This window comes from Pocillopora verrucosa, chromosome 2, assembly GCF_036669915.1.
Source record: "Pocillopora verrucosa isolate sample1 chromosome 2, ASM3666991v2, whole genome shotgun sequence".
Lineage (NCBI taxonomy): Eukaryota > Metazoa > Cnidaria > Anthozoa > Scleractinia > Pocilloporidae > Pocillopora > Pocillopora verrucosa.
The window spans coordinates 7,731,309-7,756,933 of record NC_089313.1 but is presented as its reverse complement, the minus strand read 5'-3'; the positions used below and the strand labels follow the sequence as shown (position 1 = coordinate 7,756,933).

Sequence of the window (25,625 nt, the reverse complement as noted above, 5' to 3'; positions counted from 1 at the left end):
CTGAGGTGAAAAAGTTTTCGAGTTTCCTAGCGTGATTAGTAAAACCAAAAGTTCTGTTTGGATCATAAAAAAACAACTTGGTAAGTGCTGGTAGAAGAGCTTAGAAGGAAATCTAGCGTTCTGTCATGTGCGCAATAAATAGAAATCGTATATTGTTAATCAGAGTAATTTTTCATGAGTGACGTTTTAATTAATGGCAAAGCCTGAAATGAATCAGTCCTGTTTTCTCGGTTAATATTTGTTCTGTGACTAATAAGAATTGCAACGTTGTAACAAATTCGTCACCGAAGTGACGTTACAAAGCGACCATGTCAAAACTTTGTGGTCTTACATCTCATTAAGGATCCTCACTTTCTAAGAAAATATTCGTTTTCAGGGACGTTTGTCTGATAAATGCGCTCATTACTTGAAAAATGAAAAATCTTTGCAAATGTTGCCATATTGTGGAATGTCAGGAAAGTTCCAAGTACACTGTAGTGAAAGGTTTATCTTTCTTCTTAGGCTAAAAATTAAATGCTTAAAAATCGTTGAATGCTAACTTCGAAGCAGTATTCAATCTGTGATCATCATTTGCGCTTTGACAAAACGGTCATGAACCAAAAGAACGATGATTCGATAAAATCGAGCGAAGGAAATTCCAGTATATAAAAGAGAAACAAAGTCCATATTTGTCCTGGCCCACACTGTGGACGGTAGATTATTTAAACTGTCTAATAGCTCTCAAGAAAACTAGAGCAAATTTCTCATTGATCATTCTTGTATTATTCATGAATAAGAAATAAAATAGAGTGATCCTAAGGGTCTTCATTACAAATACATTTTGACAGTCGGTAAAAATAATAAAAAAACAGCTTACACAATCCCTCTTCGTGTCATTGGTTTCTGATTCGCTAGCTGCAATATATTCTCTAAGACCTCCCTTGCAAACTTGTCTTCCTCTGTATTCCACTTGAGGCCACAAGCACTCTCTATAGGAAGTCATTCAAGCTCTAGATTAGCTACAGATTTGGCTCTTTCAGACTCTGGGATTCCAGCCAGCACTTTTGTATCGTTACTTTACTACTTTTTTATGCGAAAACCGCCCTTCTTGAGCTGCCTCCGCAGTTGACTTACTAAACTTACTGCTTTCTCTCTGGCACTTGCCAACTTCATCATGACATCGACATATATGTTGCGCTTCACTGTCGCTTTTACTTTTGCATCAAACCCCTCGTGATTCATCTGTTCTGTTTTCTTAAGACAGCAATTAGCGACGCTTGTTGAAGATGTAGCACCAAATAGATATTTCACCATTTGATACTCTTCCATTTTCTTTGTTAGGTCCCTATTTGGCCACCACAAAAATATTTTTAGATTTAAAAAGTGTCGCAATCTTTTGGGTCCACCAGGAATTGGTGAAACATTCCTTCTATGTCAACAACTAATGATGTTTGTTAAAACTTTGTTGCACAATCATGAACTACCCTCACATTGCTGGGCGTCAAGGGATGCGTTACTGGGTGGTGAGGGAGGTAGCACACTGGTTTATCCCTTGTGTTCAACTCTTCTTCGGGAACTTTTTCTGTCTTTTTCTTTCTTTTTTCTGTGTCGTCTGATACTTCCTCAACAATTCTTCATCCTTCATGAGACACCTCTTCAAAAACAGAGCACTTCACTCTGCCATCGCCTTGTTGTTGAGTTTGTATGGTAGGTCGTGTCGCCAGGGCAAGGCAACATGAAAGTATCCATCGACTTGCTGTCGAATCCCTTTTATAATCTTAGGAGTTGTCTTATCTTCGACTGATGGGCAAACTTTGGTTTCTGCTTCTGTATTTTCAAAGTCTGTTTCCATAGCCTATCTAACTGCTGGTGTTATTCTTCATGCGAATTTCGCATCCAGTTACGCTGTCCAAGTCAATAAGTCAATTTATCTGTGGATTCTTCTAAAGGACCTCGGCCTTTAGCAGCATTATCATCTGATCGCTCATTAAATCTTCCACCTTTAATCATTAGACTAGCACTCACATTTTCATCTTCCAAGTTTGGAACATTGTCGAGAACAATAGGACTCTCTATGGTATTTATGAAATTTGCTGAACAATTTGGGCCATCCCTTTAGCAATCAACAGAACATATTACATTACATCCTAAACTATATCTGACCGCGACTGGTTTATCTTCTCCTCCTGCCTTGTACTATAGCGGAAGGAAGAAATTTGGCTTCTCCTTACGACCAACCACTAACACAACTCCCCCAACTTCTTATCCCCGCAATTCAATATCGCACGAGAGGTACCCGGTTTATCCTCAGCTACAACAACTAAGTAACTTGAATTCACTATGACCTTATATGTGCTGGTGATAGGACTGAGTGGAGTCTGATTCGGTCTGAAATCTTACGAGTGATGATAAAGTCGGACAACTGATTTTTTATCACGAGTATGATTACAGACTAAATTGGACAAAACGAAGTCTTATTAACGATTGATCATACAAACTACAATTTCTGAGAAAAGAAGAACAGCCAGGTTATGAAGGAAAAGAACAAAATTTGCATTAAAAGACTGAAAAAGGAAGCGTAAATTGTTTAATTGTTTGATTGGTTGATTTAAACTATGACTTTGAATGTGTTTGACCTATTGAACTGTTCGTTAACAAACTTTTTGGATAAACAGTTGTCCGATAGCAACTTGGCAAGTGAATAAATGGAAAATGTGAGATTTTAAGCCAATCATAATCGAGGAAATTTTAATTTTTATCATTGATAATGGTATTAGGGCCGAGTGGAATCCAATTCGATATGCAATCATACGAGTGATTACAGACAGAATTGGAGGACACGAAGTCCTGTTACTAATAAATCATAACCATTACAATTTCCGAAAATAAAAAAACCTGTAGGACAAACACCTCCGGTAGAGACAATGTGTAAATTATAAAAAATACTCCGTTTTTGAAAATTCCCCCACCTTTTTTCAGGGTAAGTGATTGTTTGCTATAGTTATGGTTGATTATGATTGGTTATGGTTGTTGATTGGTGGATTTAGCTGAGTGGAGTTAGATTGATTGGCTGCTTCAACTGCCCGAGTACAGGAGTCTGATTACAGCCACCTGTCCTATTACACCGTCCGATTACAACTGTACAGAATGAATATTGAAAAATAAAGCAGCTAATGCACCGATCACATTTGAGAAAATTGTAATGGTTATGATTAATAATGGTAATTGAACTGAGCGGAGTGCAATCTGGGCTGAAATCATACGCGTGATTTCAAAATTGAAAGAGCGCGCAGCGCGAGTTCGATTTGAAATCACAAGTATGATTTCGACCAAAATTGCACGACACGAGATGGGGGGAAAAAAAAAGAGTCTGGAAACAATTGTTGCAAAATTTGCCACATGATACTCTTTGTTTTTCATTTTCCTGCAATTTGATTGGTTACTTTAAACAAGCCTTGAATCTGAATGATTGTTTTGTTTTTAGTGTAGCCTCCTCATTGGCTGGGAAAAAGATGCAATTTAAAGCAAAAAATGATGCGATTCGTGAATAAATCGCACCAATTAGAGCCAATCAGATTACAGGGACCACCTGATTTCAAAATGGGTGTAATAAATAGTACAATCAGTCGTGTCGTGGATCACCACACTTACCTTTTAGTTGAAAGTAGCCCAAAATGTATCCTTGCCTTTAAATTGGCTATTACGCCATACAATAAACCCACATTAAATATCTGAAGATTTTCTCCGCGCTTTTCGTTCTGACAAAGTCACGATTAAATGTCATCATAAATAAGATAAGAGGGGAATTGCAATTTTTTATTAGTTCCGTCACGTCATCGGACAAACTGTTCAAGTGTTATTTTAATATAGACTGAGTGCCAACAAAAAAGTTTAGGTTTGTTTGAAAGATGATGAACAAAGAGAACCATATTAAATGGTTTTCATATCTGAGCATGCCCTCACGATGTTTAAAAAGTTTGTGTCTAAATCCAATACTTAAAAGATATATTGTGTGGTTCTAACTTTAGTCAAAATGTTTTGAAAGTTTTAATGTCTTCCGTGTAACAAAACACGTAAAAATCATGGCATGGGCTGGCCTCATTACTGAGGGAAGATTAGGAATGAAGGAAAAAGTGCCGACTGATTTTCACTGTTCTTGTCGTTTCACTTTCAGAAGAATCAGCTTCGAGGTAAAAAATATTATTAGTCTATTGTTTTTTAGAGTAGCTTTGTGGCAACTTTAGCTTTAACTTTAGTCCTTTCCTGTCCTTTGGCTATTAAGTCATGTTATGTTTTGCAAAAATCGCCACCAGATGACAAGAATTCATCACAAAGCGGGTCAAACCTCTGCGGCCTCACATCTTGTTCATCACTCTAATCAGCTAAGGATAGACTTGTTTTCAGTGACATTCATCTGATAAGTAAGCTCGTTAGGTTATAGGCTGCTACAAAAATATTTTTAATGTTACATACCATATTGCAGAAGGTCGGGAAATCTTCCGGACAGTTGTGGCAGAAAGTTATCTTTCTTGTTAGCCTGAGAATTGAAACACTTAAAACTCGCATGCATGTAGCTTGATACTAGGAGGCTTCATTGTAAACACGTTCTCTAGTTTGCTGGTTTGTTTGCGGAATACTGATGATATTCATAGAAACTATGCATGAAGAACTTTGAAGTTCTCATAGAAAAAGTTGAGATAATTGCTGTTTTGTTTATCTTTTTCCTGTGAATTTTAAGTCATGTCATGTTGTGCAAAAATCACAACTTAAGTAAAATGAAAGGTGACAAATCGAGTTTGTGAAACCACCGGCACCTCAAATTTTGGCTATCATCCTCATCTGTTACGAACAGATTCGTTTTCAGCCATATACTTCAGACAAGTAAGCTCATTTCTTGGTGATAAAACTGCTAGAACGACATTTTCAAATGTTCCCAGAACGTTTTAGTAAAAGGTTTATCGATTCTTCCTTTTTTTTTAAGAAACCCGCGACCTTTCAAAGCTTTTCAAAAACCCCTAATTGATGGCGCGACCCTCCGACACACGACCATTAGTCAAACTCAACAGCGTGTCATTTATTGTTACTTGATAAGATTAACAAAACAAAACAGCTAGATCAAAAATCACTTGAATGATAGTTGACTTTCACAGCATGACAGTCGAAGAGTCCGTTTTAAAAAAAACTGTGCAGGTCAAATTAAATTTAGAATTTCACCGAATGTGACCCGTCAATTTGATGTCCTCCAATTGTAATTATCCACGCCCCTTCGTCACTTATTTTTTTTGTTTTAAGTCGATATTGTGCCTTCTTACACTCTTAGCTCGTTACAAAAGTTTCCAGGTGTAATCAATCCAGCCCGTTTTAGTAACTTCGCATATGGATTCCTTTTTGTAGAGACTCATTATGAATCTAGAATATCGAATCGTTACGTTAACTTGTGTTACTAAAAATAAATGTTTCCCCAATAACAGGAGAGGATGCCAATGAACCATAGAGCTGAAGACATGATAATTTCCATGAATATCGCCAAACAAGTTGCCCTTTTCCTGCTCAACTCAGATCGCATTCAAAAAGCCATTGAGATATGCAACGAATGTTTGATTTTGCTAAACAACACCAATCAAAACAGCAAAGACCGAATAGAAAAGACCTATTCGGTTCTTTTCAGCGCTTATCGACGCATCTCTGACTACGTCAATGCGGAAAGATACGGCAGGAAACTGCTTGTCTTATACAGCGAGTCTGCTGACTTAGTAAAAGAGGGAGATGTAAGCATGGCTCTTGCAGAGATTTTTGAGAGTCAAAACAAGTTTACAGATGCCAAAGAACTTTACGAAAAAGCAGTTAATATAAGGGGAAAAACCGGTGACAAAATCGGAGAAGCAAGTGCCTGCGCAAGATTCGGAACTATGTATCATAAACTTGGTGAAAACCTAAAAGCGAAGGCGTATGTCGAGAGAGCCCTTGCCATAAGAAACGAAATTGGCGACAGAAGAGGAGAAGCATCATGTTATGAGGACCTAGGTAATGTGTTTCGGTCTCTCAGACAATACGACAAAGCTAAAGAGTTTCTCCAAAAAGCGCTTGTCGTCAAATCAAAAATTGGCGACAGAAGAGAAGAAGCATCATGTTATGAAAGCCTAGGTGATGTGTTTCGGTCTCTCGGGCAATACGGTCAGGCTAAAGAGTGTCTCCAGAAAGCGCTTGTCATTATATCAGAAATTGGCGACGAAAGAAGAGAAGCATCATGCTATGAAAATCTAGGTAGAGTGTTTGGATCTCTCGGGCAATACGACAAGGCTAAAAAGCATCTCCGAAAAGCGCTTGTCATCAGCATTGAAATTGGCGATAGAAGAGGAGAAGCATCATGTAATGGAAGCCTGGGTAATGTGTTTGAGTCTTTCGGGCAATACCACAAGGCTGTAGAGTATCTCCAAAAGGCGCTTGTCATTAGAACTGAGATTTGCGATAGAAAAGGAGAGGCAGCTGACTACGGAAACCTTGGTACCGTGTTTCAGTCGCTCGGGCAATACGACAAGGCTATAGAGTATCTCCAAAAAGCGCTTGTTATCAAAATCGAAATTGACGACAGAAAAGGAGAAGCATCTTGTTATGGAGACTTAGGTAATGTGTTTGAGTGTCTCGGGCAATACGACAAGGCGTGTGGCTATATCCGAAAAGCGCTTATCATCAGAACTGAAATTGGCGACAGGAAAGGAGAGGCAGCTGACTACGGCAACCTAGGTACTGTGTTTAAGTCCCTCGGGCGATACGACAAGGCCGAAGAGTATCTCCAAAAAGCGTTAGTCATCAGCACTGAAATTGGCGACAGAAAAGGAGAAGCATCAAGTTATGGAAACCTAGGTAATGTGTTTAAGTGTCTCGGGCACTACGACAAGGCTAAAGAGTACCTCCAAAAAGGGTTTCTCATCAGAACTGAAATTGGTGACAGAAAAGGAGAGGCATCTGACTACGAAAACCTAGGTACTGTTTTTCAGTCGCTCGGGAATAATTACACAGCTAAAAGGTATCTTGAAAAAGCACTGCTCATCAAATCAGAAATTGGTGACAAAAAAGGAGAAGCATCATGTTATGGAAACCTAGGTAGTGTGTTTGAGTCTCTCGGGCAGTACGACAAGGCTGAAGAGTATCTCCAAAAAGCGCTGGTCATCAGAATTGAAATTGGCGACAGAAAAGGAGAGGCAGCTGACAATGGAAACCTAGGTACTGTGTTTAGGTCTCTTGGGCAATACAACAAGGCTATAGAGTATCTCCAAAAAGCGCTTGTAATTAGAACTGAAATTGGCGACAGAGAAGGAGAGGCAAGTGACTACGGAAACCTAGGTACTGTGTTTAGGTCTCTCGGGCAATACTACAAGGCTAAGGATTATTTCCAAAGAGCGCTTTCCCTTAGAATTACAATTGGCGACAAAGGAGGAGAGGCGGCTAACTACGGAAACCTAGGTACTGTTTTTCATTCGCTTGCGCAATACGACAAGGCTAAGGAGTATCTCCAGAAAGCGCTTGTCATCAGAACTGAGATTGATGACAGAAAAGGAGAGGCAGTTGACTATGGAAACCTAGGTACTGTGTTTCAGTCGCTAGGGCGATACGACAAGGCTAAAGAGTATCTCCAAATGGCACTGGTTATCAGAACTGAAATTGGCGATAAGGAAGGGGAAGCAGCAGACCTTACAAACCTTGGAGTTGTGTCTAGAAATGTTGGAGATTATGAAGCTTCGAAAGTATACTTGGAGAAGGCATTATCCATATCCAGAGATATTGGAGATAGAAGAAAAGCGTTCCAAATTCTTCTAGAGTACGCCATTTTGTATTTATTTCAAAATAAAATCGAAGACTCCCTTTCATGTCTTCATCGGTGCATTGTAATGTATGAGGAACTGAGATACTTCTTGGGCGCCAATGACGAGTTCAAAACATCATTTCTGGAAGACTCAGGAATGTTTCCCTACAAGCTGCTAAGTAGTTTGCTTTGTGACACCGGAAATGCTCAGGATGCTCTTTATGTTGAGGAGTTGGGTCGAGCTAGAGGCCTATCCGACTTGATGGCAGAGAAGTACTCTGTGGAAACGTACATCTCTGCTAATCCACAATCTTGGTTTGGCATTGAAAACATTTTTAGAAAGAATAATAACTGTATTTGTCTGTACATTTCTTACTTTCAAAATCATCTGCATTTGTGGGTCTTGAAAAGAAGTGGAGTCCCTCACTATAGAAGAATATCAGTAGAAGAGAATCTAGTTCGGGCTGGGTTGCCCAAAGATTTGCCTTTGAGTGAATTTTTGGCTGATAATTTCTGGAGTCTTGGTACTTTGCCCATTGGAGATTGTGAAGATGACTCAGCAGGATTGCGATCTTTAGAGAAGGACGAGGACGATGACGAGGACGACGGAGTCATTTCAAGTCTGTCTTTGTGCTACAAAATGTTTATCGCCCCCGTTTATGATTTGCTTGTGGAGCCTGAAGTCCTTATTGTTCCTGACCGCAATTTATACAAAGTTCCCTTCGCTGCCCTCAGTGAAAAGGAGGGAGCCGAATACCTGTCGGAGACTCATAGGATCCGTATCATTCCTTCTTTGACGACACTCGGGATTATTCAAGATAGTCCAGAGGACTATCACAGCAACACTGGTGCCTTGATAATAGGAAATCCCAAGGTTAATTGGCTGCCGTCATTGCCATGTGCAAGAATGGAAGCGGAGAGGGTCGGACAACTGGTGGGCGTTCCGCCTCTGGTAGGCGAGGAAGCTACGAAGCGGGCGGTACTTGAGCGGATAAGTTCAGTGAGCCTGATACATTTTGCTGCCCACGGTAACGCCGAAAGGGGAGAAATTGCCCTTTCCCCCATTCCTACTCTTAACAGTCAAAGCGCTTTTCCACCACAGGAAGCCTACATGTTGACGATGGCTGATGTCTCGCGAGTGAAAGTCAGAGCTAAACTTGTGGTACTTAGCTGCTGTCACAGTGGAAGTGGAGAAATAAGAGCCGAGGGAGTTATAGGAATTGCCCGTGCGTTCTTAGGATCCGGTGCTCGCTCGGTGTTGGTTGCACTGTGGGCCATTCCAGACTCAGCAACAGAGCAGCTGATGAATCGGTTCTACGAACATCTTGTTGAAGGAGAAAGTGCCAGTGAATCCCTTTATCAGGCTATGAAGTGGATGAGAAAAAACGGCCTTACCAATGTGTCTGAGTGGGCTTCGTTTACGCTGATTGGAGATGATGTGAGGCTCGAGTTTGACAAGCAGAGGTAAGACTCGTTGAGAACAGATTTTTCATAAATTAAAGTTAAATCAGATGTGAAGGTGGCGAGAACTTACTGATCACTGACTGTCGGCGGGGATCCTTTGTTACCTTGAACATCAAGGCTAGTTTACATAAATGTATATATCTAGTTATATAAATGTAGGGGTAGAGTCTACCTTGGCATAAAGTGCTCGATGCTGTGGTAGCAGAGCTAAGTATACATAAGTTACAGAACTAAAGAGTACGCATCAATTCTCTGTGACTCTGAGTTTCGCGCCTAAGCGCTCTTCAGACAGAGCGCTTAGGCGCGAAACTCAGAGTCACAAAGAATCGATGCGTCCTCTTTAATTCTTTAACTTATGTACATATATATATATATATATTTTTTCTCTTCGGAGGGTTACTATAAACGCTCTCTGGTGTAAAATATAGAATCTCGAAAGTGCCTCTCTGCCAATCAGTTACAAGTGTTAGCCATATATAATTTTACATATTGTGCTTGGTATAATTGTATTTGCTTTATATCCAAAATATTAGTTGAGTTAGTAATAAAACGTTGTTTTTTACTTTTTTGCAGAGAAAGAGAACCCTTAACAGTAAATATTGAGAATTACTCTAAGGAAACAGAGCTAAAAGAATTTTAGATGAATACTGAATTAAATAGAAACAAGTAGAGAAAACTAGTCGCTGACTGTCAGCAGGGATCCTTTTTCACCTTGAAGATCAAGGCTAGTTTTACACCTTTTGTTTTTTCAGAGTAACAATTGACTTTCCCTGTTAAATGAAGGTGTAAAAGGTATAAAATAAAGAATCTCGAGGGCGCTTCTCTACCAATCAGATACAAGTGTACATTTGCCAACATATTACGCCTGGTAGAGAAAATACTCTATCCGTTATTTCATTGTCTAATCAAAGAAAGGGCAGCCTCAAATTTAGCATATTAATTTCAATTTTTTGCGACATCTTTTTGCAAACTTCTCCGAAGAAGTATTGGTTCCGTTTTCGAGAATCGTTTTTTCTGCGCAAAAATTACTTCATCTGGCCGATATAATTAGCACGAAACATTATTGACGTAAGGCTCCTAGGTGGAGTGAAATCAGGAAACTTAAAACAGTAGTTTAAGCATCAAAAACGAACAGATTTTTCTTTTGTTATAAGTTTCGTTAACAGAATCCTATATTTTTGATGTAAAATCTCAACAGAAACCTTCTCTTTTGGTTTCCAGTACTACTTCTGAGTGCTTAAAAGACTGAAAATACATGGATTTCTCAATAGGACCATAGAAAAAGCTATCAAAGTCAATATAGTGGAAAAATTAAGGCAGAAATATTTTGAAACTGGTTCAACAAGTTACTTACGTATTGCAATGGTTGAGATGATGTATGTTTGCATGGTGATTTAATCGTTTTCAAATCAGGTTATTGTCAAAATGCCGTTTTATTCTTGTTTATACACTCCTCTTTTTCGGGAAACGTTCTTAGGCTGATGTAGTAATTCAAAATACAGTAAAATAAAAAAGAGCTTGAGAGAAATCTTAGAAATATCGTGAGCAGTAAAAGAGTAAAACAGATAGCACTGTTGTTCATTGTTAAGGCGGCAAGGTGGCGGGATAAAAGATGCGAGTGGTAGGAGTGTCTGCATGCGGTCCACTGACGCTTTCTTGCGCAAAAAACATCAATAAACGCTATGATCGCCAGAAGGTTGTTTTGTTTCTCAATGCTTTTCAGTGCATTTCTTTGATCATTTCACCTCAACTCATGTTATTTGATACTCGTCTTATAACAAAAGAAATTCTGGCGATGAAGCTCTGGTGATTAGTATTCTAGCGTCAAATATTAATTCCAGTATTGAATAGTAATCCTAGTTTCAACAGTTGTAGCGTCAAATGATCATACCGTATTATGGGAGCCAAACGAGTTTTTCATCCCTTCATTTGACGTAAATTAAGTTAATTTCAAAATAGAAACTTAAGACATAAATAAGTGATTACATGCACGAAAAAAAGTTTGATCAGACCACGTGTTTTTGATGAGGTGTCCTTCTCATTTCCTCCTTTAACTAATTCTAAGGGCGTTGAACATGTTTAACTGCCTAACTGCGCCCAATAATTAGCACATAAGCAAAATTGATACAAATGTAGCGTTTGCGAGAGTTGCTATGGGGGTCAAATATAATGCAAAGATGAAACTGAGAAAAATTAGGCAAAAGTGAAAGAAGTTACTCAACATTTGCTACCCACGCAAATCCATTTTTCGTCTAGTGCAATCACAAGATCTTTGTTGGTAGATCGAGTTGTCGTCTATGAGTTCGGATAACGGGGCGTACTTTATTTCTGATAAGACCTCCTCATCCCGAGACCAATTGTTGGTCGAGCAGGAAGTCAATGAACTCTGGTAAGAACTCCCGATCGCAAGAAGGTTGTCGGCCGATTCTGGGGTCACTAAGCTCTGATAAGAGTCCCGATTGCAAAAAATTCGTGGCTCAATTGGGGAGTCAATAAAGAAAGTAATAATTTCCTCACGCTTTCGCAATTTTCAAAACAAACTTTATTTTCCAAAAGAACAGGGGTGGCCTGAGTGTGCATCTGTGCTATCATAAAGCATAAGCCATTCATAATTCTTGTGAGAATAGTTAAAATGTTTTGATTGGTTGCATAAGAGGGTTTGAATGGGGGTACTTCGATAACACTAAACACTTATTTTTTTTGACAGTATAACATTAAACAGTTAATTTTCAGCCATTTTAACACTAACATTAAAAAATTCGTTATAACATTATTTTTTTCCCCATAAACAAACAAACCACACCCTAAAAGGGGAAATATCTATGTTGGGCCTATGTTTATTGTCTCAAAGAGGTTTTTTTGGCCATTTTCCAACAATTCGGGATTATTTCAAGACTTCCGAAGAGTGAGGAAGATATCCGAAAGCTGCCGAAGATTTCCGAAAGCTGTCGAAGATGTCTGAAGGCTGCCGAAGATGTCCGAACACTGCTGAAGATGTCCAAAGACTGCCGAAGATGTCCACTAAGACTGCCAAAGATGTCCACAGACTTAAGACCGACGATATTTGAAGACTACCGCAGATTTGGCTTGTATAACTCATAACAATTCTATTCTTAAAGTGCTTTTACAGCGAGGATTCACCAACCGTGACCAGTGAATATATTAGAGAGAATATATTAGTAACAAATCAGATTACGATATTCAAATCAAACAGCCAATGGGATAGAACATCGAAATAAACAGTAAAATTAAGCAATTTTACGGACTGTCATCCGTTGTATGAATACCTCAGTATGATTGGTTGGCTTTGTGAGATGGTCCCAGTTGGTGTATCTGCACTGTAAACAAAAAGAGATAAATACGAAAATTACAAGGAAAATGAGAGTTAACATATATGAGTGTTTAAATTTGACTAGTAATGAATGCAATAACAGAATATTCTTTTACCAATAAGATTGGCTACAGTGCTCACAATGTATAATGGTCAACAATGGTCAATCTGCTGAACGTTATGTCTGTATCATTATCCTCATCGCTCTCCGAGTCGGTGTCGAATTCATCCTGTTGCTCGGGGAGGTCTGTCAAGTCACCAACTGCGACAACTCCGAGCATGCTTTCGTCAACAAAGGTGATTCTCGGTACTTCGTTTGTAGCTCGTGGAATATTTGTATCTTGGTCGACTCGTTCTTCATTGTCTGTCCCTGGATCATCTTAAACATCCTCTTGGAATGTTACTCTAGTACACGATGGCGTACTGGAATATACAGCTGACGGCAGGGCTCCCGCTTTGTCTTTTGTTGATTCGCTTTTTACCGTCCTTGACAGGTCGATACCTGTCAACCAATTCCTTCATGGCTGCCTCAATGTTGGGGTCAACGTTATCAGCTGGAGGAGGTTTCATCAAATCTACGTCCCGTAACTCCACACTGGATTTAGGCACTGGATAATAAGACTTCTCAAGTGTGAAGTACTTCGCACCCCACTTCGTTGTTCTCTTTAAAGATTCCTTTAAAATTGTTCCAAAATCTTGATCATACTGAGGAGCAGTGAAAGTCTCGTTTTTGAAGTGGGAGACTGCATGAAAGTTCTCCACCTGAGTTGTTAGCAGCGTACGCAGGTCAATGTCACCAAGATAGTCCTCGTTTACATTCTTAACGTTATCTCGTAGCTGTTCCATACCTCTTTCGAGAAGCACCAATGACTCCTGTGTTTTGCTGGAAACAGTTCCTTCAGGGCCATTTATTGTTGCCGTTTCTTTCATTTTATAGCGCTGCCTTACTTCAACGACTGTGTTTTTAATATAAGAATTTACAGATGAAACATTGCACACAGCATCTTGAAGAGATAATTGGACCGCGTCGATCGTATGTGCACCAATTCCAAAACTATCATAGAGACATTCGAGGTTGCGAAGAAAGGACACCTTGCCAGTAAGCCCCGAAGCTAGTTTGATTGTTTCAGCAGCTATATCGGAAACAAAAAAATTTTCTACAAGGAACAGATTGCATTAAATTGTGTAAATGAGCAGCTTTCTTCAGTTCCATCAACGGTTCCTTCATGGCTAGTACCCAACAAGGTCTCGACTGTTGCACTTAAGGGATTAAAGGTCTTAACCTTTTGATCTTTGTTGTCGGTGAAAACAATGTTGCCCTCATAACCATACAGCCTCCTGATTTCCTTACAAGAATCTGAAGAATTCCGCAAGAGTCGCTCAATCGAGGTTACAACCATATAACCCACCAACCATATAACCATACAACCATATAACCCTCCAGCTGCGCTAGTTGCAGCCAAGTATGCTGATTGCCGCAGAACATAGAGATTAAACACTTGTCACGTCATTGGAGTAGTTTATCTGTCTCAGCCTACTACCGATGATAGCCACTCCATTGTACTCTAACTCCAGCTGCATTATGCTTCTCTGCTCATCATCTGCACACAAGAGGATATCCTTACTTGGGTTTGAAAAAGTACTTCGCCTTTCAATTCAATGAAACGGATTGCTGATGAGCCTCTCTCTGCAACGAAGACTACGCAATTGGTAAAGCATAGGTCCCGCGCATCCTTGACGAGTTCTACGAGACTATCGAGAGTCGAAATCGTAGTCCAACGCCAGTACTTTGCCTTGGGGCCCAATTTCAAGTGCATTTGGTCTTTTGCAAACACTACTTTGGTTGGATTTCCAGAAGCGATACTTTTCAGGAAGTATTGTGTGGATTACGTAAGTACGTAGTTCCTTAAGTACATCCAGTACTGAGGGTCTAGTAAGGCGCATTATCGGTTCTAAGGACAAGAGCATTTCAGCTTTGGCTCACTGTTCGCGAGTGATTTTCTTGATTTTCTCGCAGAATTTAAAAGAGCAGATAAAATTTGAAAATCCTTAAAAAAAACTTTGGGGTCTCTTTTCAAACACTAAACAGTATTTTTTCCAAGAACAGTAAACATTAAAAAAATGGCCAATTTAACAGTAAACACTTAAAAATATGGACAAATAACACTAAACATTAAACCCCATTCAGACCCTCTTATCATCGAAAAACGAAAAACTTGATCTTCTTGGATTAAATGATTGAGAAAAAGATAAATAAAAACTTTTTAAAACGATGCTGATATGAAATCAAAAGGAATCTAGGAACTAAAATGAGAAATCCGATCGGATCGGAGAAACGCACAAAAAGAATAAATATTATATGTTACGCCACAGTAATGGTCTCGTCTACCTTATTTATAATTACTGGGATACCTGTGGTAGCCCAGTCATAAAATGCCTTTGTTTTTTTGTCGTCTTTTTTTTTTTTTTTTTCCTCCGCCACAAAATGGAAAAATTGCGCAATAGTACCCAGTGGTCATTGGGCCCTCAACACCATAACAACTAACTGTGATCCAATGAGGGTGAAGGTGTTCACATGCTGATCACGTGTTATCTTGATGATGATTGACGTTGTCATGCACGGACAGGTCCGGGTCACATGACGAACACGAGATTTTTGCTTAGAAAACTCTTTTGTCGGTCGTTTTGTATTTCAACGTGTTCTGATTACGAGCACCTGAAGCATTATAGCACAAACGCTCGAAATACTTACAGACACATACACAAGTCGTATTGTTCGCGGCCAATCCACACTAAAAGATGTTATTGAGCGTTAATTTTGGACTGGATTGAGTCGCGAATTGTGTATCCGTTGTAGTTTCTGGTGATTTCTGCCGTTTTAAGCTTGCTTTACCATCACTGTTATTCACATCATCTACTTTTGTTACGTTGGTAAAATCTGTACAGACATCACACAAACCAACTCGCGCACAAAGTAAGAAGAGTATATTGAAGGCTTGAAATTATATTATGATCGATTTTCATCAAGAAATGGGCCAGGAATTTTCCACAATAGTGCAAATAATCGTGAAGGCTGATCGAGGAAAAGCGATTGCGTGACGCTCGGTAAGCTGTAAGATGACATGTTATTATTTACCAGACGTAAAAACTCTTCAGATTCTCAGTCTGCATTTTGTACCCACTCTGCAGTCTCCAGTCTATATTTTGTATCCGGTCTGCTGACTGCATTTTGTACTAACAGGTATCTGTGGCACCAATACAGTTTATTTTTGGTTATATTCATTCGCACAACACACATAATCTACCACAAAATACCTGTGTGTGAGGTAATTCGACATTTTCGTTCTTTTCCACGTTAATACTCTTCTTTCCTTTTGTAAGAATGTAGACCACAAGTAATCCACCCACCCTACAAAAAATAACTCTTGCATGCATAGCATGCCTACGTTTTGAAATAGGTGTATGCCCTTAGCCAGACTTGAGCTCACTATTTCAGTATACTAATCCGACACCCGTAGTATCACTACACTTGATTCCAAGGATCCAGTGCCATCCAGGTATCCCAGTTACCCAGCTCACAGGGTCTAGTTTTAACACAAATTCGAAAGTAGTCAGCTTATGATTTCAATTTGACTCTGGTGATTTTGGAAATCAAAGGCATGCCATGGAACTTTTGTAGCCTAACGTATAATTTGACCATCTTAACGAAACTGTCTCTTTATCACAGAAAGAAAAATACCCAAACCATGTTAATGGCTTTGATGCCATAGCGTTTCATAGTGCGCTTATTTTTTCTGTTCTCGCTAACGCCATATTCGCTTAGCTATAGTTACGTGGAAATATTAAACGTTACGTGAGGATTCTTCGTCGGTCCTACAAATGTTATTCCTAGTTAATTTGGAAATTCACAATATAATTTTTCGCTGGTTCAGAAATGTTCACTCTTGCGATGCGGACGGTCGTAGAAAAGGCTTTCATTTTGACGCAAATCAGTCTGAGAGAACACTGCATCGCAATCCTGAATCCTGAAAGTGGGTAAGAAACTAACCTAACAATTAATTAAAAGACAGTCCAAAAGGCACTCGAGAAAATGACGTATTTGTCGAATGAAACATAAATTCCTAAAAGTGTATCAGGTTCTAACGTAACAAACCAATAACAGACAATATTAGAAGTGCGCAAAAGGTGAACGCAACTAGTGAAGGAGAGAGAATCCTTCAAGTGCACAAGATACGAACGTAACAATCGAATGAAACAAGAGTCCTTAAAGAGCCCAAAATACTTATTTAAATATAATAATCCAATGATACCGAAGGAATTCTAAAAGGGTGCGAGGTACTTACATTACAAGCCAAAGTGAAATAATCCTGAAAGTGTCCAAGACACCCGTGTAGCGATGGATTGGAAAAGAAGTCTTAAAGTGCACGAGATACTAAGGTAGCAATCGAAGGAAAGAGACTTAAAAGTTCTTTAGATACCAAATCAAAATTGTTAAAAAAGGCTTAAAGTGTGTGAGATACCGAAGTATGGCAATCCAATCTAAAAACACTCTAAAACTGCGCAATGCAATTGCGTAACTTTGAAATGAAGGAGAAGCAGAAAATGCGCGAGATTCTACCGTGACTATCTCACTAAGAAAATCCTTAAGATTCCCAAGATACCAACGTAAATATCGATTGAAAAAGAAGCCTGAAGTTGCGCAAGATACTAACGTAAAAATCCAATGAAAGATAATCCTTAAAGTGGTGAGATCTAAGGTAATAATCCAATAAAACAGAATCCTAAAAGTGCATAAGATACTTATGTAACTTTTGAATGAGGGAGTATGCTGAAAGTGTGCAAAACACAAACCTAACAATCAATTCATGTTTTCATATTAAGAATAGAAAAACTTTATATTGATTTTAACTCATAGAAATCATATCAAACTCTTTCCCCAGTGCGACGAACATTTGTTTTTCTCGGTTCCAGGTGTACGCAACCACTAACCTCACGTAATGCGCATGCTCTCCGTTACGAATTTTCAAAATGGCGGACAGGTCAAAGAGGGAAATTAAAAAAACAAAGCGATTTTGCAATGAATTCTCAACATACACCCTCGTTAGAAAGGCGAATCCACGGAAGAAAGATACAAAACTGTATGATATTGAGATCGATATGATATTAAATCGCTCCTGAGGGCCCGTTTAATTGCCTTCCGCCACGATTATTAGCTTTCTTGACTGCTTTCTGAAGACAGAATACTTTCTTTCTGAAGACTTCTGATATGTGGCTATTGATTATTACACCTCGTATACCTGATTGCTCAAACACTTTGTTTACGATTTTTGAAAGGACCGACTCATGGTTCTCCGTCTTCGTCTTGACATTGCTTTGAAATAGTATAGACTAGTAAGCTGAAACGAAAAATTAATCAGGGAAGTTTACGAAAAATCCAGCAAACAAGCTTTAAAACGGCATTTATTTAGACTTCATACTTCAACGAACTTCACAAATCTTACTTGTTTATCTTGTAAGTAAACGATGGCAGATTAATTCCCGAAGCGCTTTCTGAGTTTCCCGATCCCTCTCCTACTGCTTTCACGCTTACAAAACAGGAAAAATCAAAAGGAGGAAGATACAGCTATTTTGAAACGCCATTTGACGAAGGTAAATCTGCTTTTTGTTCGACACTTTACATATCAAAACAAAGGAAATTTGTTCCTCTTTTTGATTCTGGCGGTACATTTTTAATTTGCGCCTGCGAAAAGAGATATCGCCCGAGACCCTTCGCTCGGTCGTGTTTTGATCAAAAACGCCTTGTTAATTTCACGCAACCGCTCGGAGAAAAGGTAAAAATGACGAGGGAAAAACTTTACCTTCAAGTTAGAAAATTAGCGAAATAGAAAGCCACAATATTATAGTTCAATATTTCAGAGGTACATTCAGTGCTTTTTCCGTAGAGAATCCGCGCGATGGTAAAACATTCGAAAATTACACTCGATTTGAGTGGGGTGTTGAAGTGGGCGTGGTCACTACATTCATGTTAAGACTATTTGTACCCCATGAGTTTGATATGATATCTTCCTTATAATCGTCAGCCATCAAAAACCCCAAATTGAGAGCCTGAACTGAGGTCCTAGACTTTGAACCCGAACTGCGAGCCTGAACTGCTAGCCTAAACTGGAAACATGAATTGCGAGCATAATCTCAGAACATGAAATTATCTTCATCATCATTGAGCTAGGAATTTAACAATAATTTGTTGTGTTAGCATGTTTCATCGACAAACAAAGCACGGAACTAAGGTCTTCAACTAAGGTCTTCGAAGCATTGTACTTGACTCACGAAGAAAGAGGAAAATACTTCATACAAGCACTCATAGGAAAAGCGAAAATACTGAACGATATGTACGCGAGGACGGGAAACGAACTTACCACTGCAGTGACACGGGGAACGAAACTCGTCACTTCAACGACGCAGAAAACGAGACTCGCAAAGCAACAAGGCAAAATAAAAGCTAAAGCAAACAAACAGACCTAAGAAGCCGGATTTGCATATGGCGCGAAATAAAAGTGTGAAAAATTCAAAACACGGACATGTGGGGTTACGTAACAAACACAATCTCCATGAAAAAATGATCTTACATAGCATTTGTTTACAGCAAATCCTGGTCTGTTCACTCGTTACTAATTTAGATTTTCATGATAAAATGTACTCATGAGATTTGACATACCTGCATACTGATTAGCCAATGTTACAAGTATACCACGAAGAAGCCCTGGTCACGGTTGAAAATTAGATGAAAATGAAACAAATTTAGAAACCTACGGAAACCATGCAAGTAAAATAAGATGTGGAATTGTGAATGATATGCAAGGTTTTATTGGGTCCAAATTAAAAAGTATTCGTTGACTTGTGAAAGCGGGATTTTTATCCCTACCTTTGAGGTCCATTGCCAAATGTCGAGGCTTTAATGAGCCATGTTAAGAGGGAAGGAAAGTGGGAGGTGGGGGGGGGGGGGGGAAGGGGCGGATGCTGATTTCATTTCAAGTAAGATAATTGGAAAAATTCACGCGTCACGTAAATGAAAGGGGAACTTCAAATCTTTCTTCTTGTATGAAAGTTTTCAGGGAAATCATGAGGTTTTCACGAGTTTAGAGAAAACAATCATGGGTCACGTATACTTTAGGAGGCAAATCACACCTCAAGCTGGTTCATAAATTCACGAATCAAGCTCGCCTTTCTGTAAAATTCACGTGTCGCATATTAATTTTGGCCTTAATCATAAGTCTCGTATAAACCCTTTTTCATCCTTTTGAGCATAGAAGATAGTAAATAAAACAAACAGAAACAACGAGAATTCATCCTGATTGATCAAACAACTCCTCCATATTAAGATTTCTCCTTCCGTTCGATTATCGCAGACATAATTTCCAATGTTAAAGGAGCGGTGTGGTACATTTAAGTCGCCCCCCCTTGCAGGGAATGTGAAGTGGAAGAATCAATCATTTAACACATACATCATAAATCTAAAATAATCAAAAAATAGAATCGGTGGTATATCTTTTCAAAGGAAATGTTTTATCTTGACCACTGTTGTGTTTAAAACAGCCTCTTGTTTCTGCAATTATGGCAGTTAAAATTTAGAACATACACACAAGCGCATATCATTAGGAAAATAGCTAATTGGTAATTGCTATTTTTTTCTTGAAATTTAATGCATTCCAAAAAGTATACAATAAGGAATTCATCTCCCCTCCCCCCCTCCCCCAGTTGAAATGGTCGTTTCTTAATTTATTTTTTATTTCAGTAGTGAAAGACTGAAAAAATTAACCAACTAGAGCTCCGATTTTAGGCTTGGCAAAATTAATGTATGATTTTATGGTTTCGGGAGCATACAACCCCATTAAAGATTTGTCTCAATTATTTGCCAACGGTGAGAATTTCTTTTGGTAGTTTTGTGTTGCGCCCCAACGGACAGTCGATGTGTAAAGAAAAGTACTGTGCCCTCTTCTGCCGGATCAGACGTCATCTTGTAACTTCTCAATTGCTTCTCGCAATTTTTTGATGAAGCGCTTGCATTTGCTAACGTATCACAAAGGGGTCGCATCCGACATTAGGGCATTTTTCAACACGCAATTGCACTCTTCCGCCTATCCTTCCATTGACAGCCTTTGTTAGAACAGTACATTCCTAAATACTCGGCAAGCATGTCCAGACTGACAATCAAGGTTGGAAACAAACAGAAAAAGGAGCTGTTGTTGCAGAGGTATTATTTGCCGGCAGGATGACAGACTTCTGTCATCCTATAATGACCATAACCACATGCCCGGCGAAGTGGTTTGATCATCACTGTTAAACTATGATTGGAAAAAAAAAGAAGAAATATCACTGGTCATTAGAGTTACTTGAATATCATGCTTTGATTGTTTTCCCCAAACAGGGTTTTTCTTAAGTTTTCCTTCATGAATTTATCTTCTTAGAATTATGTTGGAATTCAGCTCGTGGAATTCAATTTGGCTACCACATAAGCTTTCAATGACGAAGTTCATCGGCTGGAGTCCGTGGAGCACGAGAGCCAATAACTTACTTTGGGAGAAAAAGCACCGCAGAGAGTGCCACATTAAAAATATATATATATATATATATATATATATATATTTTTTTTTTTTTTTTTTTTTCCTCATCGCACCTATCCTGAGCAACCAGTTATTTACAAATGAGTAAAGGGGGTAAGTTTCTAAAGAAACTGTGGTGCTGCGTCGGTGGGAGAATGTAACAGGATAATTTCGTCTTATCAACTGAATTGATTACGTAAATTGGCCACCGTACTGCACTAAAACTCTTTATGGTAGCCAGTTTACATTAACAATTCAGTTGATAACACTGAATTACCCAGTTATTTACAAAGTCGACATCGTTCATGTGCTAACAAAAATTAAAGAAAAGCGAGAGTATATACCCATTTCACAGCTTGCTTTACTATTGCTGTAAAGTTAGTTGTCCAGGAGCTAAACCTAGTCCCTCAAGTTGTGTTTCCTGGGTAGCTGTTATGCCCAGCTGTCTAGCTTTGAACTTACATACCTTTACACCAGATTCATTAAAAATATTTAGTATATTTGCGATGAGCAACAGGAACAACATAGTTCCTGTTCGTGCTCGTGGCCTTGGTTTGGACCAACAACATAGTTCCTATTTACATTTGTGTTTTCAATGGTTGACTAGTATTTTAATAGTGTAGAGTATCAAGTGCTTTTGCCGCCAACCCTCCAAAGTTGGTTGTAACACATTCCATCGGCATGTCGCAGTACTATCAGTGGTTATAAAGGAAGGGTGACTTTTCTATCTGCTCTCTGTTTTTCCCTTTCATGGAACTTGAACGCAGAACAGGAACGCAGAACATGAACGCAGAACATAACCTCGTAACATGAACGCAGAGGATGAACTCGGAACAAGAACTCAGAACATGAATTCAGAACATGAACTGAGAGCATGAACTCGGAACATGAACTCAGAACATGAACTCAGAAATGAATTCAGCACATGAACTCAGAGCATGAACTCAGAGCATGAACTCAGCGCATGATCTCGGAACACGAACTGCGAGCCTGAACTGCGAGCCTGAAATAGGAGCATGAACTGCGAGCCTAAACTGAGAACATAAACTGCGAGCCTGAACTGCGAGCTTTAACTGCGAGCCTGAACTGCGAGCCTGAACTGCGAGCCTGAACTGCGAGCCTGAATTGCAAGCCTGAACTGCGGGCCTGAACTGCGAGCCTGAACTGCGAGCCTGAACTGCGAGTCGAAACTGCGAGCATGAGCTAAAAAGAATGACAGAGCACAAAATGAGAGCCTGGACTAAGGTTCTAAACGGAGATCCCCAACTGAGTGCCTGAGCTGAGTTAAAATCTAGCCGTCAAAAACATACATAACCGTCAATCGTCAAAATTGCAACTTAATATTAGCCGTCGAATCTCCCCACTTAATCAACATTTTTAGATCTGAGGGTCTCTGCAAAAAGGAAAACTAGTCTCTAGGTTTCCAATGATGCTTAGTTTATCGTCATTTTTACCGATTTAAGCCAACAAAGATGACATTTTGAACATCGGAATCAACGACGATCTTATCTATGATCTATGCTTAAAAATTCTAAGAGTGCGCTTAAGGCTAGAACTAGAACAGCACGAGATAACATAACAATCAATTGAAAGATAGTCCTAATGGTGCGCAAGATACAACCGTTAAAATCCAATGAAAGAGAATCCTAAAAGTGCGCAAGATACTAAAGTAACAACTGATCCAAAGACGTACTAACGTAACAATCCAAAAGGCGAATTCTAAAAGCGCGCGAGGTACTAACGTAAAAATCCGAAAAAAGAGAATCTTATAAGTGTGGAAGATACTAACGCAGCAATCCAATGTAAGACAATCCTATCCAATGAAAGATAAACCTAAAAGTCTGCGAATACTAACGTAATAATCCAATAAAAGAGAATCTTATAAGTGCGTGAGATACTCACCTAACAGTCGAATGAGAGAGAATTCTAAGTCCCAGATCCCAGACACCTTTAATTTGCACAATCACGAGTATCCGATTAGCAGCAACTCATTGAATACGAATCACTTCCTTTCGTCAGCGAAAGACTGAATAGATCTGAACGTTATTTATTACTTTTACTAAGAACGGAAAGACTTAATATTCAAGTAAGATGTGGAATTGTGAACATAACGCAAGCTTTTGTTGAGTCCACATTAAAAAGTAAAGTATTTGATGACTTGTGAAAGCGGGATTTTCATTACTCCTCTTAAGATCAAACAGTATTGCACAACACATGCATATAGATTTGAATACTACAGCAAAAACATCACCGTGAATCACTTCCAACCAACGCTCAATGTAATCTACCGGAAGCCTCTCCTGAAAATGAGTGAAAAAATATTAGTGAACGTTTAACGTGTCTGCAAGCGGCTCTGATCGCTACCATGAAAATGTTTTTGAACAAGTGGGAAAGTTGACCTTTTTCAAAAATTCGAAAGCTGTCGAACTGTTGAAAAGTTGAAACTTGAGAAATGTCCGTCTATTTTTCCACACTAATGCAATAAAAGCATTTTGACATTTTTCGCTGAAAGTACTGGCTTAACTTATTCGAACTGGGAGCCTCGTGGCTGAGCTCGGTACAGAAAGTTTCCAGACGTAATCGACCTAGCCCGTTTGCTAGCGTGTATAGTGGTATGTTGTTCGCACCGATCAGATCACCAATCAAATTCCACTTCGACACTGCGCCCTATCTCGTGTCATATCCTTGTCAACAACCTGCATTTTATCACGTATTCTAACCGCATAATACAAAAATAAATCCTACAAAACCTGAAAAAAATTCAAATGGAACTGAGCTCTACTGTTTTCAAAAATAACTCTGTTATACTGCATGCGTAGTATACCTGTTTCTCATTTTGAATGCTTTCGCCCACGCTCTTTACGACTTTCCTTTCTCGGATTGTGGATTTTTTGTTTTGTTTGATTCATTAATAAATTCGACCTTTACTGACAGTTAAGGCCTACTGTGTTTGAAGATAATCTTAATTTGACTCAATATCTTACCCGCTAACGCTGTTATTGATTGTTGTAAGGCCTTTTATTGCGCCTCCTAAAGTACACAGTTACATAAGTTGAAGATCAAATTTAGAATCGGGGCCAATCTTCTTTCATGGCTCACAGGTTACGGTAGTGAACTCCACTCAGTCAGAGGAGCTAAATGTGACTTGCGGCATCCCACAAGGAACAGTGCTAGGCCTATGTTTGTTTAGTTTGTACACTAGTGTCGTGCCAGAGGCTGTGACATCAGGCAATCTCTATCTGTATGCTAAAGATACTACAGTTCGCTGCATCGCATCAACTGTTGATGAAGCATGCAACCAATTAAACAACGCACTTGACGAGCTTAAAAAATGGTGCATGACTAACTCGTTAACACCACACTCTTCAAAATGCGAAGTAATGTTGTTACACCGGGGAACCTTCCTTGCTCTATATTCTTTGATTACCATTGGTAACGTTGACGTTGCGTGAGTATGTCACGCAAGGCTGCTGGGTATTACTCTAGACCGAAAACTTACTTAAACGACACATCTTAAGGAATTAAAGAACAACTTTCTCACTAAATTGAAATTATTACAAAATCGCTTTTCCCTAAAGAGGATATCTTTCCTTGGTCCATCTTTTGAGGTGATTCTCACCTCTGTGACGGATCACATCACTGTCTGGGGAAACTGTGACAACCTAGATTACATTGAATCCCTGCAAGCACTACACGGTCGCTGGAAGGATAATTTTTAATTTGCCACCGGACACACCATCAGAAGCAATTATGAAACTCACTCAATGGAACTCGATTTGTGATCTGTATAAAGTAAGTCCTGTTAAACTATCGCACAACATAGTTAGCGATAATAAACCCCAATTTATTCCAAATTAGCTAAATGGCGCAACAGTCCATATAACTTGAGAGGATATAATAAGGCCGTTGTTCTGCGATTTTCCACCTATTTTATGAACAATTATATCCCTAATAACGGCGCTGTATAGAGGATTTTTGTCTCAGATTAAGACTCTTGATGTTTTTCAAGCAATTTTATAGAAAGTTGAAATCTGATCCCGAATTCAAGGAGTTCAGATTTACTAGCTTCTTCGCACAGTCGGTAGCAAAGATTTCCGACGTTTAATTTCAAATTATCTTTAATCACAAAAGTACACTTTGCATTTCCATGTGTTTTCTTTTAATTCTGCTTATTCATTTCATATATTTATCCACTTTTGCATGCAGGTTACTTGAGTATGAGCTATTTACACACGACCCCTCAAGCATGTAGTGCTTTCATTCTAATCGTGTTTAAATAAAGGATGTTACTTACTTACTTACTAAATAAAGGATCTTAATTACTTACTTACCCGTTTGCTACACTCACTCTTGAGATATCAAGTTAAACGCTCCAACAAAGTTTTCATATCTACACGCGCCATTGTTTTAACCTCTAATGACAACCACAATCTCTGGCAGCCTCAAT

The 25,625-nt window shown here is 39.0% G+C and overlaps 2 protein-coding genes and 1 pseudogene across 2 annotated transcripts; 1 reads left to right on the top strand and 2 right to left on the bottom strand.

The window, feature by feature from the left end:
* Positions 1 to 25,625, bottom strand: part of LOC136279210 (2-(3-amino-3-carboxypropyl)histidine synthase subunit 1-like) — a 490,303-nt pseudogene that overhangs the window by 70,469 nt on the left and 394,209 nt on the right.
* On the top strand, positions 5,463 to 9,887 carry LOC136278957 (tetratricopeptide repeat protein 28-like). Its single transcript, XM_066162277.1, has 3 exons — positions 5,463 to 5,844; positions 6,199 to 9,247; positions 9,821 to 9,887. The coding sequence occupies exons 1-3, from the start codon at positions 5,463 to 5,465 to the stop codon at positions 9,885 to 9,887; spliced, it is 3,498 nt and encodes a 1,165-aa protein (XP_066018374.1).
* LOC131786576 (uncharacterized) lies at positions 12,984 to 13,508 on the bottom strand. Its single transcript, XM_059103629.2, has one exon. It carries the CDS (start codon positions 13,506 to 13,508, stop codon positions 12,984 to 12,986), a length of 525 nt encoding a protein of 174 aa, XP_058959612.2.

Coding starts and splice junctions, on each gene's coding strand:
- LOC136278957 (XM_066162277.1), top strand. CDS start 5,463: ATGAACCATAGAGCTGAAGACATGATAATTTCCATGAATATCGCCAAA. Junction 5,845..6,198: donor TAATATAAGGGGAAAAACCG/GTGACAAAATCG, acceptor TCATTATATCAG/AAATTGGCGACGAAAGAAGA. Junction 9,248..9,820: donor CTCGAGTTTGACAAGCAGAG/GTAAGACTCGTT, acceptor ACTTTTTTGCAG/AGAAAGAGAACCCTTAACAG.
- LOC131786576 (XM_059103629.2), bottom strand. CDS start 13,508: ATGAAAGAAACGGCAACAATAAATGGCCCTGAAGGAACTGTTTCCAGC.